We start from the raw sequence: 14,945 nt of genomic DNA on the forward strand, positions 1-14,945 counted from the left end.
GATTTATCTAAGTTGTCAAAGTTATTGGCATAAAGTTGTTTCATTTAATATCCATGAGGTCTACGCTCGTCTCATTCTTGATAGCAGCTGGTCGACTTGCTCTGTTTTTTCTGATCCGTTTAGGTACAGGCTTATCAATTTTACTGTCTCAACGAATCTGCTTTTAGTTTGATTTTTTCTGTTTTCTATTCCATTGATTTCTGCTCTCTGTTATTGTCTCTTTTTTGCTTGTTTTGGGTTTGTTTTTTTAGCTTCTTAAGGCAACACCTGAAGTCATCGACTGGAGACCTTTTCTGATAGAGGCTTTCCGCCCGATTCTCCTCTGTTCTCAGCCCCGCACATTGCCATGCGGCGTGCTTCCTTTTCCATTCATCTTGTCATCTCAGATACTCTCTAACTTACGTTTTAATTTTTTTGCCCCATGAAGTATATTTGTTTCCAAATAGTTGGAGTTTTCCAGATACCTTTCTGTGCTTGATTTCTAGCTTAATTTCAGTTTAGTCAGGGGACATTTGTACGGCCGGGTTTGAGTCTTCAGAATTTACCCAGACTTGTTTTATGGCCCCAGAGATGTGTATCTTGGTAAATGTTCCGTGTGCTTTTACAGGAATGTGGAGAATGTGTGCTCTGTTGTTTACCGAGTGTTCTGTAAGTGCCTTTGGTCCGGTTGGGTGACAGTGTTGTCACCACTCCTGTCCTTGCTCCTTCCCTGCCTGCTGTTCTGACAGTTCCTGAGGTCAGGCTGTTGAGATTCCCAGCTGTAACTGCAGGTTTGCCCAGTTCCCGTACACTTTTATTAGTTTTTCTTCGTGTCAGAAGCCTGTTATCAGTACGTGGCTGTTTAGGATTGCCGTGTCCTCTTAGAACCGACCCTTATCTTTCTGAAGTGGCTTCTTTGTCCCTGGTGAGGTCCTTTAGCATCTCCTTTGTCTGCTATCAGTGTAACTGTTGCAGCTCTCTTTTGATTAGTATTTGCATGATGTATATTTTCCATCTCTGACTTTCAATCTGCTTGTATCTTTGTTCTTACACTGGCTTCCTCGCAGGCAGCGCTGTGACTGGGTCTGTAAACTTGGGGAGGTTTATTTCAGAGCAGGCGGAGCCGGCCTCCTCCCTGCCGCGGACTCCGCTGAACTCGGGTCTCGCTTTGTCGTCCATCCTCCCAGCCTCTGTCCTCTGAGGGAGGCGAGGGTGGCCATGCGATGTGGTAATCGGTGGAGTGGGTTTATCTTCCTGTGTGTTTTCTGTTTGTCGGTCTTTGTTCTTTTCCCTTTTCTGCCTCCCTTTGGGTTGTGTTTAGGATTGTGTTGTTGTTACTGACGTGCTAACTAGAGCTTCAGGGCTGCTTTAGGCTCTGTAGTGGGCAGGCTGCCGTCGGGACGTTGCCACACTCCACACCTGGGGCGCAGTGCTGTATGGGGTGTTTTTGACATGTTCTCTTAGTACTATGATATAAACACCTCCATACATTATTATTTTTGCTTTAGACAGTTCTCTTTTAGAGAAATTCAACGTAAGAGAAGACTTCTATATTTGCCTGTATGGCTCCCATTTCTGGGGCTCTTCACCTGTGTGTGGGGCTGTGTCTATCTGGTGGATCCGTAATAGTTCTTTTTGTGCGGATCTGCTGTAGATGAGCATTTCCTTTTTTGCATATCTGACAATATCCCCATTTCTACTTTATCTTGTGTTTGAAAGCAAACTGTATGTGAGCTGCTGGCACAGTACCCTGAGAAGGGTCTTAACCAGCCTCGCGGTGGACATGGGTAGGAGCAGGTGTGTCAGTATTTGGGCAAAACCCAGCTCTGCACTAGAGCTGTTCTTTTTTGAGGATAAACAAACAGAAAGAACCACCACCATGGGCCTCAGAAAGGTGTCCCAGGACGAGGGGAGAGGGAACTACTCCGAAATGCAGAAGACACACTTGCCTCTGAAAATGATTCATGGTTGAAATCAGAAAACAAATTTCAAAAGACTGGCTGGGAGAAGACATGACCCCACCGATAGGAGCAGGCCATGAAGCGTGAATCCACGGAGATGACGAGATAATGATGAGTCGTAAAGGGAAATGGTTGGGAACAAATGGTTTAAAATCTGTAGTAGGAGCCATAGGAATACAACTGGTTGCATGGAAACAGCGGTGACATGGAGAACATGCTTGAGCAGAGGCCTGGGCAGGAGAACAGACAACAGGCATGCCGAGGTGGCGGAGCGAGTCCAGCCCCTTGAGGGGCCTGAGGAAAGTAAGGGAAGACCATTTCCTGAGCAGAAAGCCTACGTGTATTGAAAGGTTCGTGTTTGGAGCACAATAAATGAAAGGAGGCTCTTAACCATACACCTTCTGAAAATATTTTTGGATTTCAAGATTAAAAAAATAATTTTAGCTGAATCCAGACAGAATAAAGTAACAATAACGACAATAGCGCTGTCATCACTGGGCCCCTAGAGGCTCCCTGGCGAGGAACCACTGCTCAGCTGGCAGTGTTTTCTGCAATGTGGAGGGTGGGGCAGTGTCTGCAGATTTTCAACAAGAAATTCCTATGAGCTAAGACTTTTATACCCAGCCAAGGTGTGACTTGTGTGAAGGCTCCAGAGCCACCTGAGGTTTGCAAGGGTTTGTAAAACATACCATCTGCATTGTTTTTAAGAAAATGGTGTTTGTTCTGACCAAGAGATGAATAAAAATTCTGAACCTGAGAAATACGTCACTGTTTTGTAGGGAAATAATCAGACACAGAATCATAATAATAAAGATACTAACCACAGTTACAGACCCGTGTACTTGGAGACCACCTAAGCAGCAGCTTTGGGAGGACCCCTTCCATGGTATGTTGTCTGGGGAATGGGGAAGAAATGTCCTTGAGTGATTTAGACAAGAGCAGGAGTTTGTCACACTGGCAAAGGAAGGGATGACAGGCCCCAGAAGGGCCTTTGGCCAGGGTCAATAGGAGGATTTTCAGAATTGTTATTTTTCAGTGTATTTCCCTATTCTGATGATAAAAGTAATACCTGCTCATCACAAAGTTTGAAAAGTCCCTCGTGATGCCCCTGCCCAGTGCAGAGGCTTGGTGGTGGGTCCTGGACTCGTCCTGGGCTCTCTGCCCAGTGACTGACCTGTGGGCTAGTCTGGTCCTGGGGAGAGGATCTGATGAACTGGCCCAGCCAGTGCCACTCCCTGGCGTGGGGGAGGGGCAGCTCTGTCTCAGCGCCTTCAGTCAGTGCTGCCAGGAGTGTTACAGACCCTGGAAAACTGGCTGTAATGTTGGCACAGAGAGGGGGATGCGGCTGGGAGCTGGCAGTGTGGGCAAAAGGCCAGAAGAGCATGTCAGGATATTACCGCATGTCTGCCTCTGGGATGCATCCTGGTGACTGAAAATACTTTCCTGTGACACATGTAGCACTTGTATAAGGAGACCATGGAAATCGGCTGCAGAATTGTAATTGTGGAGGTGAAAATGGGGGACGGGTTAAGTGAGGAGGGCTGACTGGGCCTGGGACTCAGGTGGCAGCAGGTGAGGTCTGGTACGTGGATGTGGGCTGGCGGGAGTGTGCGCATGTGGAGACCGGTGGGAGTGGCCAGAGTGACTCCCCGTGACATGGTCTCCACCAGTGGTGCTGCAGGTCGTGTTCACCCGTGTTCCACGTGTTCACTAACCCCCCCAAGGGCTTCCTGTCAGCAGAAGTGCCCAGATGAGTGGTTTTACCAATCAGTGGTGAAGTGATGAAAACAAATCCAGGTTTCCTCGGGTCACCTCCTCACCCACCCATCTTTGTCTCACCACGCAGGTCCTGCCCTGAGCCAGCCGACACCTGCCGCAGACTCCCGACGCTGACGTGGCCGCAGCCCCCCCGCTGCTGCCGTGGGTGTGTGGGCGGGACTCTGCCGCTCCGTGCAGCGTTGTGTCCGTGGACGTTTGGAGCCATTGAGTCGAGGAGAGGAGCAGACGCTGCCAGCGATGAGCTCCCAAAGCCACCCAGGTAAGGGGCGGCGGGCGTCCTGGGCAGAGGGGCGTCAGTGCGGCTGCAGCGTGACTGGTTTTCTTGACAGTGGCCCCTGGTGGTTTGTCAGAGTAGACTCTCTTTCCTTCCTCTTGGGATAAAACGCCCTGGTAGAGCCCTCAGGACACACGGGATTTGCCCGCTGACTGAGTGGCAGGCGTGGGTCCTAGAGGCCAGGAGACGAGAATGGTGCTTTAGTGAGGTGGGGTTCAGAGGTCAGTTTGTGATTTGGAGAGTTAATTTCTTACCTAGTTTCTTTGTTCCTGGGGCCCGGGGGTGTGGGTGGTTCTGTGACTGGGCCCTGACTGGGTCTGAGTCTGTGACCGGGCCTGGCTGGGTCTGAGTCTGTATCTGGGCCCTGCTATAGGAGCATGTTTTATTAGGCCCTGCAGTAAGCGTGTCACACGAGTCAGTCTTCACAACACCCTGAAAATCTCAGGCCAGGAGGGAAGGGGCGCCTTGTCTAAGTCCCAGAACTAGTAAGTGGCTGTACAGGATTGGGAACCACACTCGTGTGGCCCCTGGCTTCAGGAGTGCGTTGTGGGTGCTGGTAGTTAGGACAAGTCCCAGCACAGTCACCTACTGAAAGCCTGGGTCCTGCCTGCTGCCACTGCAGCTGCCTGGCCTATAGGGGGCACTCACAGCAGGTCTGTCCTGGTCCATGTGGGAGGGGTGGTGACGGCCCCTGGACAGAGCAGGGTGTCCTCAGGTATTCACACCCCTGTTAATGGGGCTGGGGACTCTGGGTCTCTGCCTCTGGGATGGCCCAGAACCTACACACCCTCTCCCTGGGCCCAACTGGAGTTGTCTGAGCTCTGGAGGGCAGGATTCCCAGTTATATTTAGGTAGGAAGACTTTACTGATGCAAATTGTTTGTGTATTGATCCATAGAATGTGTAAAATTAGGCGCCTGGATGGAAGCTTGTCAAGCAGACCTTGAGCGGCGCCCAGCTCTCCCACTGAGGGAGCCATCCGCCTTCCTGCGTCTGAGTTCAGGGGCCACGCTCAAGCGTCTCAGTGGTGTACAGCATCACGTCTGTGGGCTTCTAATTTATTTCTTTCCATTTCACTGTATTGTGAGCATCTTTCGATGTCAGCATGCATATAAGTCTAACTTATTTTGATAGCTTGTGGATGAATGCTTATGTAGTTGCAGCACTATTTATAGCAGCCCCAAATTGGCCTCAGACAGGTTTACACATATAGTCTGTACTTGCCCTTCTAGAGCATCTGTCTGCACGGGATCAGTTCCTAGAGGCAGAATCACTCAGTCGGTAGGCATGGTGGGCTCACCAGTTAGACGTTAGGCTTGCTCAGTTTGCTCTAGAAACTGTCGACTAATCTCTTGGTAGCCCAGGTCTCTAAAATAAAATACCTGTGTCTTTGCCTAGTTTATTGTGACACCTGAAAGTGTTTCTGCCCCTGGTTTCTCCGGCTGACCAGCATCTCCCCACCTGCTTATCCAGGGCTTCCTCCTCCCCAGGTCCCTCTCAGCGAGGACCTGAGTGCTGCATTGGCTTTCTCTCCCCAAGGGTCTGCCTTCATCTGCAGATTCGCCAATCTGTGTTTATGGCAATTGCTGTCCTGTCTGGTTTGTTGTGTCGTTGCCACCGCTGACCTGTGCATCTCTGTCTCTCCCATGGGTTGGAGACTGCTGATGAAGGAGGGGCTAAAGCTAGCAAGGGCCTGGCTGCCTTGGGGGCTGAGCCTGCTCCTGTCTGCAGTGGTGACACTCAGGGCCTGGGCTCCTGGGCACGCCTGCTCTCTGGTGCTCAGGTTTCCTTCAGGGGCCACCTTTCCTCCCAGAGCATCCCCCCTGGAGCTGCAACAAGGGTCCCCAGTCAGCACTGGCCCTACTGCAGGTGGCTGGGCTGGGCATGGACACGCGCCCTCCCTGTGTGCAGGCCTATTGTCTGTCCTGCCTGGCCGTGGGCTGGTCATGAGGTATTGTTTTCCTGTCCCTTTGATCCCATCAGATGTATATTTTCTAGGAAATCCCTCCAAGGTTTTGGTCAGTTGGTGCTGTTTCCCATTGTTGAGCATTGCTGTGCATCCTTTTATGTTTCTGTTTACGTTTAGTAATTTTAGTGGATTTGGTGGGGCGGGGAATAATACTCAGTTTGCTCTGTGTGTGTGTGTGTGTGTGTGTGTGTGTTTTCTTCAACATACTCTGGGCTTTTCTCGTTGTTCTCTAAGTCTTTAAGTTGTAGGATTAGAGAGTCTATTAAAAGTTTTTCTTGCTTTTTGAGGTAGGCCTGTAGTGCTATGAACTTCCTCTCAGAACTGCTTTCACTGTGTCCCATAGAGTTGGGGTTGTTGTGTGTTCATTTTCATTTGTTTCCAGGAAGTTTTTTATTTTTTTCTTGATCTTATTGGTAACCCATTCATTGTTTAATAACATGCTATTTAGCCTCCATGTGTTTGAATGTTTTTGAGTGTTTTTACTGTAGTTGATTTCTAATTTCATGCTATTGTGGTCCAAGAAGATGCTTGATATTTCAATCTTCTTGAACTTGTAGGGACTTGTTTGGTGTCCTAACATGTGGTTTATCTTTGAGCATGACCATGTGCACTTGAGAGGAATGTATATTCTGCAGCTTTGGGGTGGAATGTTCTGTAAATGTCAATTAAATCTATCTGATCTAGTGTGTCATTTAGAGTCACTGTTTCCTTGTTGATTTTTTTATCTGGAAGATCTATCTAGTGAAGTCAGTGGGGTGTTAAAGTCTCCTACTATGACTGTTTTGCTGTTGATCTCTCCCTTAAAGTCCTCTAGAAATTTTTTTATAAATTTAGGTGCTCCTATATTGGGTGTATATATGTTCATCAGGGTTATATCCTCTTGTTGGGTTGATCCCTTTAGTATTATGTAGTGACCTTTCTTGTCTCTTGTTATGGCCTTTATTTTGAAGTCTATTTTGTCTGATATGACTATTGCTACCCCAGCTTTTTTTTCATTTCCATTGGCATGGAAAAATTTCCATCCCATCACTCTCATCCTCTGTGAGTCTCCTGTTCTGAGGTGTGGGTTTCTTGTAGACAGCAAATATTTGGGTGATGTGTTCTTATCCACTCAGCCACCCTATGTCATTTGATTGGAGCATTTAAGCCATTTACATTTAAGGTTATTATTGATAGGTACTTAACTATTGCCATTTTATTTCTTTATGCCTATGTTTCTTTATTTCTACTTCTAATTATAGCAGTCCCTTTACCTGCAATGCTCTTTTGGTGGTGATAAACTCCTGATAAACTCCTTTAGCCTTTTTTGTTCTGGGAAGCTCTTTATTTCACCATCTATTTTGAATGACAGCCTTGCTGGATAGAGTGGTCTTTGTTTCAGTTCCTTGTTTTGCATTACCTTGAATATTTCATGTCATTCCCTCCTGGCCTGTAGAGTTTCTGATGAGAAGTCACCTGACAGCCTTATGGGAGCTCTTTTGTAGGTAACAGCTTGCTTTTCTCTTGCTGCCTTTAAGATTCTGTCTTGAATTTTTGGCATTTTAATTATGATGTGTCTGGGTGTGGGCCTCTTTGGGGTCTTCTTGCTTGGGACTCTCTGTGCCTCCTGAACTTGTGTGACTTTTTCCTTCACCAGGTTAGGGAAGCTTTCTGATACTATTTCTTCAAACAAATTCTCCAACCCTTGCTTACTTTCTAGAACTTCTGGCATTCCTATGATGCGAATATTGTTACATTTCATGTTGTCCCAGAGCTCCCTTCGACTGTCCTGTTTATTGTTTTTCCTTTTTACTTCTTGGAGTGATTTTTTTCTACCATGTCTTCTAATTCACTGATCTGGTCCTCAGCTTCCTCTAACCTACTGTTTATTCCTTCCAGTGTATTCTTTATTTCTATGTCATTCTTAATTTCCTTCACAGCTTCCATTTCTTTTCTCATGCTATTGAGCATCCTTACAATCAGTATTCTGAACTCTGTATCTGATAGGTTATCTCGATTTAATTTAGCTCTTCTTCTGGAGAATTCTCTAGTTCTTTCATTGGGGGCTTATTGTTTTGTCTCCCCATTTGACTGCCTGTTTGGGTTTGTTTCTATGTATTAGGCAGATCTGCAAGGACTCCCAGTCTTTTTGGAAAGTCTCTGGTATAGGCCAATGTCAGACGCTGTTTATGACTCACTTTGAATACCCTGGTTGGAGCTATCAACAATCCCTGGCTTGTGGTTCCCTTTTCTGGGGCTGAGTCCGGGTCTGGGTCCAGTTTGCTGTTTTGAATGGGAAGTTTCTAGTGTTTCTTCTTCAACCCGACTAGGAGCCTGTCTCTGTCTCACCCTCACTGACCTACATGTTCAGCCTCCCTGGTCTGGGCCCCTTACCTCCCTCGTCATTTAAGGTCCTCTGTCTGGCTGTGCACCCCCTGCCTTGCCCCCAAGGGCCCTCACTATCCCCTGGGGCCCTCGCTCTTCCCCCAGGGTGCTCACTGTCCCCCTGGGGCCTGCACTCCTCCCTGGGCCCTCACTATCCCTAGGGGTCTTCATTCTTCCTCCCAGGGCCCCTCACTATCCCCTGGGGCCCTCACTGTCCCCCTGGGGCCCTCACTCTTCCCCCGGGGCCTCACTGTCCCCCATCCTCCAGGGCCCTCATTGTCCCCTGGGGGCCTTCACTGTCCCCCAGGGCCCTCACTTTCCCCTGGGCCCTTGCCACTGTCCTCTCCCCACACTTACACTTGCATGCAGTGCAGCTCACCTTTGCCCGGATGATAAAATGACCTTTCTATTGGAGTGTAGTATTCTCTCCTGATTTCCTTCCAGACTCCCTCTGGCGGGTGAGGCAAGCAGCGGGTTTTATTGCTGTTCTTTATGGATGCGCCGGAGCTGGGCTCTGGTTCTCTGACGTAAAACCGCTCGCTGCTGGTTTATTGCTCTGAATCAGTGTTTGTATTGACGGGAGCAGCCTGCAGAAGGGCCTGGGCTGATTCAGCCTCAAAGAACTCCTCTTTCACAGTAAGAAGAGTGGGAAGAGGCTCTGAAATACTGTGCTTTTTGCCTTATTCCACGCTCTAAACCTTTTCCTGTTGGATGTGCTGACACAGGTCAGGATGGACGTGAAGGACACATGGCCCTGCCTGGACGGGGTGTTCCTGTGGGAGATGGAGGGAACTTGGCCCCGTTTGGACCTGTCCAAGGGACAAGTGAGGCTCTCTTTCCTCCTCCAGCTTTGTTCCCTCCCATGAAGACTGCAGGCTGGCCTGTGAGCAGTTTGCTGGGTGTGGGAGCTGGGCTGGTGTGAGCAATGTGCTGAGATGAGGGAGCTTGGCTGGCGTGAGCAGTGTGCCGAGATGAGGGAGCTGGACCGGTGTGAACAGTGTGCTGGGTGTGGGAGCTGGGCCGGTGTGAGCAGTGTGCTGGGTGTGGGAGCTGGGCCGGTGTGAGCAGTGTGCTGGGTGTGGGAGCTGGGCTGGTGTGAGCAGTGTGCTGGGTGAGGGAGGTGGGCTGGTGTGAGCAGTGTGCTGGGATGTTCAGGACCTATGTGGTCATACAAACCTCTGACAGGAAACTGGTTGAACAGATGGAATTGGGAAACTTGTGTCCTAGTTCCTGCATCTCGGGAAGAGGTGTGGACAGTGTTTAGTTAAAAGAGAATAAATATTTTGAGGGAAACATGTATATTTAAGATCTGTGCTTTAATTTGGAGCATTCTCTGGTTTCTTAATATTCTGTTGAGTCTGAAATACTCCATCTGCACAAAAGCAGCTAAAAAGTCTGCATCAGCAATAGCTTAGTTGACTCTCAACGTGGTTTGATTTCTTCAGACGATGGTAAGGTTTTCATCTGGAGGTCTTCCTGGAGGAGGCTCTGCCCTGCGCTGGTCTGAGCTGGGCTGGCTTCCTGGGTCATCGTGCTTCCGTCTTCCGGCTCTTGATCTTGAGTCTATTTATTGCAACCAGTTTGGCCACCAAGGTTTTTATGTTTTAAGATAGAAGTTATCTTACAAAGGAACATTTTTATGTCATTTGTGCTTTGCAGTGATGGAATGTTTCAGGGATGCTGCAAAGTGTTAAGGACATTAAAGAGAGAAAATGAATTTTGAGGACCAGCAGTTAACACAGAGAAGGCATCGATTCCTAGCTGCTGCTGATAGCGGGCTTTGGACACCTAATGAGGCCCTGGTTTCGAGAAGCAACTGACAGGAGTGCTGGGGAGCCTACAGTGGGCTTGTCCAAGCAGGTGCAGCTGGCTACAGGAGTGCTGGGGCTCAGGCCAGGGCATAGGGCCTGTTCACGCCCAGTGCAACACAAGCAGCAGCAACAGCTGGAGAAGAGCTTCCAGGTTCTTCTATGATGTCAGTAGGGCTGGGGGCTTCCTGGCAGGGGCGGGGCTGAGCCTCTAGGACATGGGGAAGGTGGGCCAGTTGCTGACACATGCCGCCTGCAGGTGTGTTGGAGGGAAGACCGCACTGCCCCAGCTGAGTGGAAGGATTTAATGTTGGGCCCACGGGCTCTGAGCCTCTGGTGCTGCTTCCTCTGTGCCTCAGGAAAGGTTTCAGAAATGTCCCTAAGCGCCCCTCCTGCGCCCTCCAGGCCATCGGGGAGCCCGAGGGTGTGTCTGCAGCTTGAGCTGTCACTCCAGATCCTCCACAACATCCACTCTGGGAGCTTAATCAGTCAGGGTTTGTTCTGGAAATCATGGAGACAGAATGACTTCTCTTTCAACCTCCTGCTTTTTTTAATCCTCAAATTGTGTTTTGTCTTTAAAAATCACCAGTCCCCAGTGGTTATGAAGAGCTCAGAACACTGTCAATGGAGCCTTGATAGTTTGTTTGGCAATTCTCTGAAATTTTACAGTTTGTGGAGCATTTGCATTTATGCCCTTTTTTCAAAGCCGCCATTGTGGAAATGCAAATCTCCGGTTCTGAGATGCTGAATGTTGGGTGATTAATGACACTGAGGTTTAAGAATGAGTTCTGGGGACAGATTTGACATACAAATCCAGCATCAGAGACCATTGAGTGTGGCTTGGTGCTGGAGCCAGATGCTGTAATTGGGGCGCCTGGCAGGTCAGTACTGACAGGTGTGCAGGTCAATGCAGACAGGTGTGGTGTTGCCACCTTTGACACTGGGCTCATGGGGCCGGGAGTGCTGGCGGTGCAGATTGGGCTCTTTAACATACGTGTGTAAAACTTGTAGTAGTAATACTCCCATCTAAGTTAGAGCCTGCTGCGCTTTTAGGCCACAATGAATCGTGACTTTGTTCCGAGTTGTGCGCTACAGTTGTTTCATTTGTTTTGCATGGTACTCTTTGTGGGGAGCTGGAATGCTGTTATTCCCATTCTATAGCTAAGTAAGTCAGTGTGTACTGCTGTCTAGTGCTTAGCCGATCAGAGGCCAACATGGAACCAGAATCGGTCATCTGTCTTTGAGGGATGGGAGCTCCCCTACTGGCAGACACAGGGCGTACTGGGCCCATTTAGGAGCTGGTCCAGCTGATTTGCGTGGAGCTCCTGGGCTAGGCACAGGCTCTAGGGCCCTTGGTACAGTGTGGTTCATGTGGTGAGAGGGGACAGGCGACGGGACATGTGAACTGAGCCTAGGGAGCAGAGCAGGAATTCGCCTGCCTGGGTTGCTGACGGAGGGCTGGGCCCAGGGTCTTGGAGGTGAGAGCCTGGCGTGGCAGAGGAAGGAGATTGGGAGTGGAGGGTGGGCATTGGGGGACAAGGATTCGGGAGCAGGGAGGGCTGCTGCCTCCTATGTTCACATGGTTCCTGATCCTATAGGTGCGGAGAAGGGATTGTGGGCCTCGAGTCCCCTGCTCCCGGACTGAGCCCTCTATTGGGACACAGGGTGTGTCCCTCAGTTTAAACGAGCCTGGTTCTCGGCTTTTGCACTGCTTGTGATGTGTCCTGAGTATATTATGAACATTCCCTGACCTCTTGCCGGTCCTTAGAAGGTTGGGATGGAAAGGGTCACTGGGTGGCTGGCTGACCAGGGTAACTGGGGAGAGTTGTGTCGAGACTTTTCATTGTGCTTTTACTGAAGAGCCTTTTATTTGCTCATTTCATAAACACATGATAAAAAATGGATACTTTTAGGGAATTACAAAGAAAAAATCAAATGAGGCAAATAACTTTTTAGAATTGTATCTGACTTTGCCGTTTTTAAATTGGCTAGCCTTTAGCCGCTCAATCAATCAATCAATCAGTAAGGTATTAGGAATATTGGCCTTTAAGGAGGGGTGATAACCGGTGTGATGAAAAGAAACCTTAGCCTACTGTTTTCCTGTTTGCCCCTCCTTTCATTCCCCTTCCTCCCCAACAAACAGAAAAGATCACCTCTCCCCGCAGGGATTAGGTGCTGGTGGGTGGGAACCCGGTCCGTGGGAGTGCGGGCACGCAGGGAGGATGGTGGGTGGCTCTGTGTGGACTGTCAGGGTCCCAAGCCTGGGACCTCTCCTGCTTCCCGCTGGAGGGACTCAGGCTCATGGCCCTCAGCTCTCACCATCCCCTCCATCCAGCGTTACTTGAAGGCCATGATCCTAACCTCCTAACGAGGAACTGGGACATCCACATTGAAATGCAGCGTTAGAACTTTTGTGATTTTTACATGAAAAGCAATGTTCAACATTACCACCGTTTTCTAACTTACTAATACTGCAGACTTCTGAAAAGTTGTACTGAGGCTCATTTAAAAGTGATGTCTATTTAAAGAAAATAAAACACACCGATCTTACGTCTATTTTTCTGAAACAGCACCTGTCAAGCGTTCTGTAAAGCTGGTGGAAGCAGCTCGGTGGGCGTCCCTCTGGGCAGCCGTCGGGCTGGCGTTCTGCACATCACGGCCGTCCCCGCGGCTCCCACGGGCTCCGCCGCGTGAGCCCGACCCGAGCCCGACCCGAGGCCGCTGCGCGAGCCTTCGCGAGGCGGCCGGGCGGGTGCTCCGGGCCTTCGGCTCCCAGGCCGCCGCTCAGAAGCGCGCCTCCGGGGCCAGCTGTTTAGGGACGCCTGGACTTTAAGCGCTCTGTCTTCATCACTCGCATTCAGGGCGGAGTCAGCGCCCTTCAAGCGTAGTTGTTTTCGTGGGAAGCGCGGTGCAGAAGTGGGCCTCTGTGCCCGGCTTCCGCGGGCCTGCCTCGGGCTGCGGTGCCGGCAGGAGTCCCGGGCTCTGCCGCGGCTCCCGGGAGCCTGCTGCGCTGCTTCCCAGGGCGTCGGCCAGGCCGGCTGACGGCAGGCCCTCCACGCCCGCCTCCCATCGGGTCTGACCCAATGCCGACCTGCTCCGGCTCTTTGTGCGGGAGGAGGCGTGGCCTGCGGGTCCTGGCCCAAATGGCTGCGGCTGGGGACTGGGGGCTGGGGGCTGGGCGCCCGTGCCAGCACTTTCCTTCCAGTCTTGCTTGCACGGGCCCATCCCTTCCGGGTCATTCCCGCGAGGGCCCATCCCTTCCGGGCCATTCTTGTGCGGAGAAGAGGGGCCCATCCCTTCCGGGTCATTCCCGCGAGGGCCCATCCCTTCCGGGCCATTCTTGTGCAGAGAAGAGGGGTCCATCCCTTCCGGGTCGTTCTTGGGAGGGTCCATCCCTTCCGGGTCATTCTCTGGAGGGTCCATCCCTTCTGGCTCATCCTCTGGAGGGCCCATCCCTTCCGGGTTACTCTTATGTGGATGGGAGGGGTCCGTCCCTTGTGGGTCATCGGCAGGAGGGCCCATCCCTTCCGGGCCACCCTTGGCCCGTGGCACTGCCCTCTGTGCTCTGGCCTCGTTGTAAGGATCCGGGAGAGGCAGGAAGGTGGGGCGCGTGGGTCCCGAGCTTGCAGGGACTGAGGAGGTGCTGGGGCACGAGCCCCGGAGGCAGAGCGGCCCGCCCCCTTGCCTCTCCCGGGACCGGTGCCTGCTGCCCCGGCCTGGCGGCCTGTGGCCTCTGCGGGCCGGGCGCAGCCGCGGTTCCCGGAAGGGCTGGGTGTCCCGGAGGCGGGAGCGCTGCCTCCGAGCAGGGCCGGTCATCGCAGCCCCCGGGGCGGCTCCCACGCTGCGGCGCGTGGGCAGGTCCGCAGCCCTCCAGGACCCACCCCCACGCCCGTGGGCAGGTTCCCAGCTCTCGGGGTCCCATCTCCATGCGTCCGCGCTCGGCCGGCCGGCGCCTCTGTCCAGGTGAAACTCGTGCGGCCTGGCGCCCCGGCCTGGACGTAGCGGCGACTTTCTCGGTTCTTGGCTGGGTTGTCCTTGAAGTCGTCGTGGGGCCTTAGGACTGATTCTGAGATCCAGGGGGCTCTTTCTTTGTGTTTAGGGGTGCTCTTATTTCTTTTGACGTTACGTGGGTCCTGTTACGAGTGGATTTGGTGGACCCGTTTGCATGGATGTGGCCTCAGTGGTTGTGATTCTTAAGGAGATGGCGTTTGTTTTATTAAATGCCTTTCCCAGAAGTTTTGGGGACTCTAGGCCATGAGTAATCTGATGGGATGACCCTGCTCTGGCTGAGGAATATTATTTCCAACGTCAGTACTTAGGAGAAGAAAAGAGCAATTTGGGTCTGTGTGGAGTTGCTTCAATTGCCCAAGAGGACGCTTTAGCGTTTCTCAACAGTTTCCAGTTCTGGAATATTTGGGCTTCACCTGGGGGTGGGTAGGAGTGGGGCTGGGTGAGCCACTGGGCAGAGGCAGCCCTGTGTGACTGTGCCGTCTCTGTAGGGGAATGTCCTTGGGGTTCCTCCGCCCAGCCTGATTCCCTCTAAGAGTGGGGCCCCATGGCCTTTCAGGACACCTGGCTTTTGGGTTTTCCTTCAGGTGGCACCTGCATTGGGGCTTGACAGAGGTTAGCAGTATGGCAAATAGGTGATCTCGTGTCTTCCTCCCTCTGGAGGCCTCCACTGGGGCAATGGAGAGTAGGGTTCCAAGTAGGGTGGGCCCTGTATTTACAGTCAAAACCCAGATCCTCACAAGAGGAAGGGGGTGGGCATCCAGCCTAACCGAGGCCTCACCTGGGTGGAGAGCATGCTCCTTG

The 14,945-nt window shown here is 51.3% G+C and overlaps 1 protein-coding gene across 4 annotated transcripts in view; it reads left to right on the forward strand.

The window, feature by feature from the left end:
- HDAC4 (histone deacetylase 4) overlaps nt 1–14,945 on the forward strand; it is a 180,938-nt gene that overhangs the window by 23,074 nt on the left and 142,919 nt on the right. For all 4 annotated transcript variants that reach the window (XM_081141971.1, XM_081141973.1, XM_081141972.1 and 1 more), the window contains exon 2: nt 3,787–3,978. In XM_081141971.1, the coding sequence (XP_080998097.1) occupies nt 3,957–3,978 (22 nt within the window). In that variant the 5' untranslated portion in view covers nt 3,787–3,956. The remainder of the gene's footprint in view (nt 1–3,786; nt 3,979–14,945) is intronic.

This window comes from Miniopterus schreibersii, assembly GCF_964146895.1.
Source record: "Miniopterus schreibersii genome assembly, chromosome: 7".
Classification (NCBI taxonomy): Eukaryota; Metazoa; Chordata; class Mammalia; order Chiroptera; family Miniopteridae; genus Miniopterus; species Miniopterus schreibersii.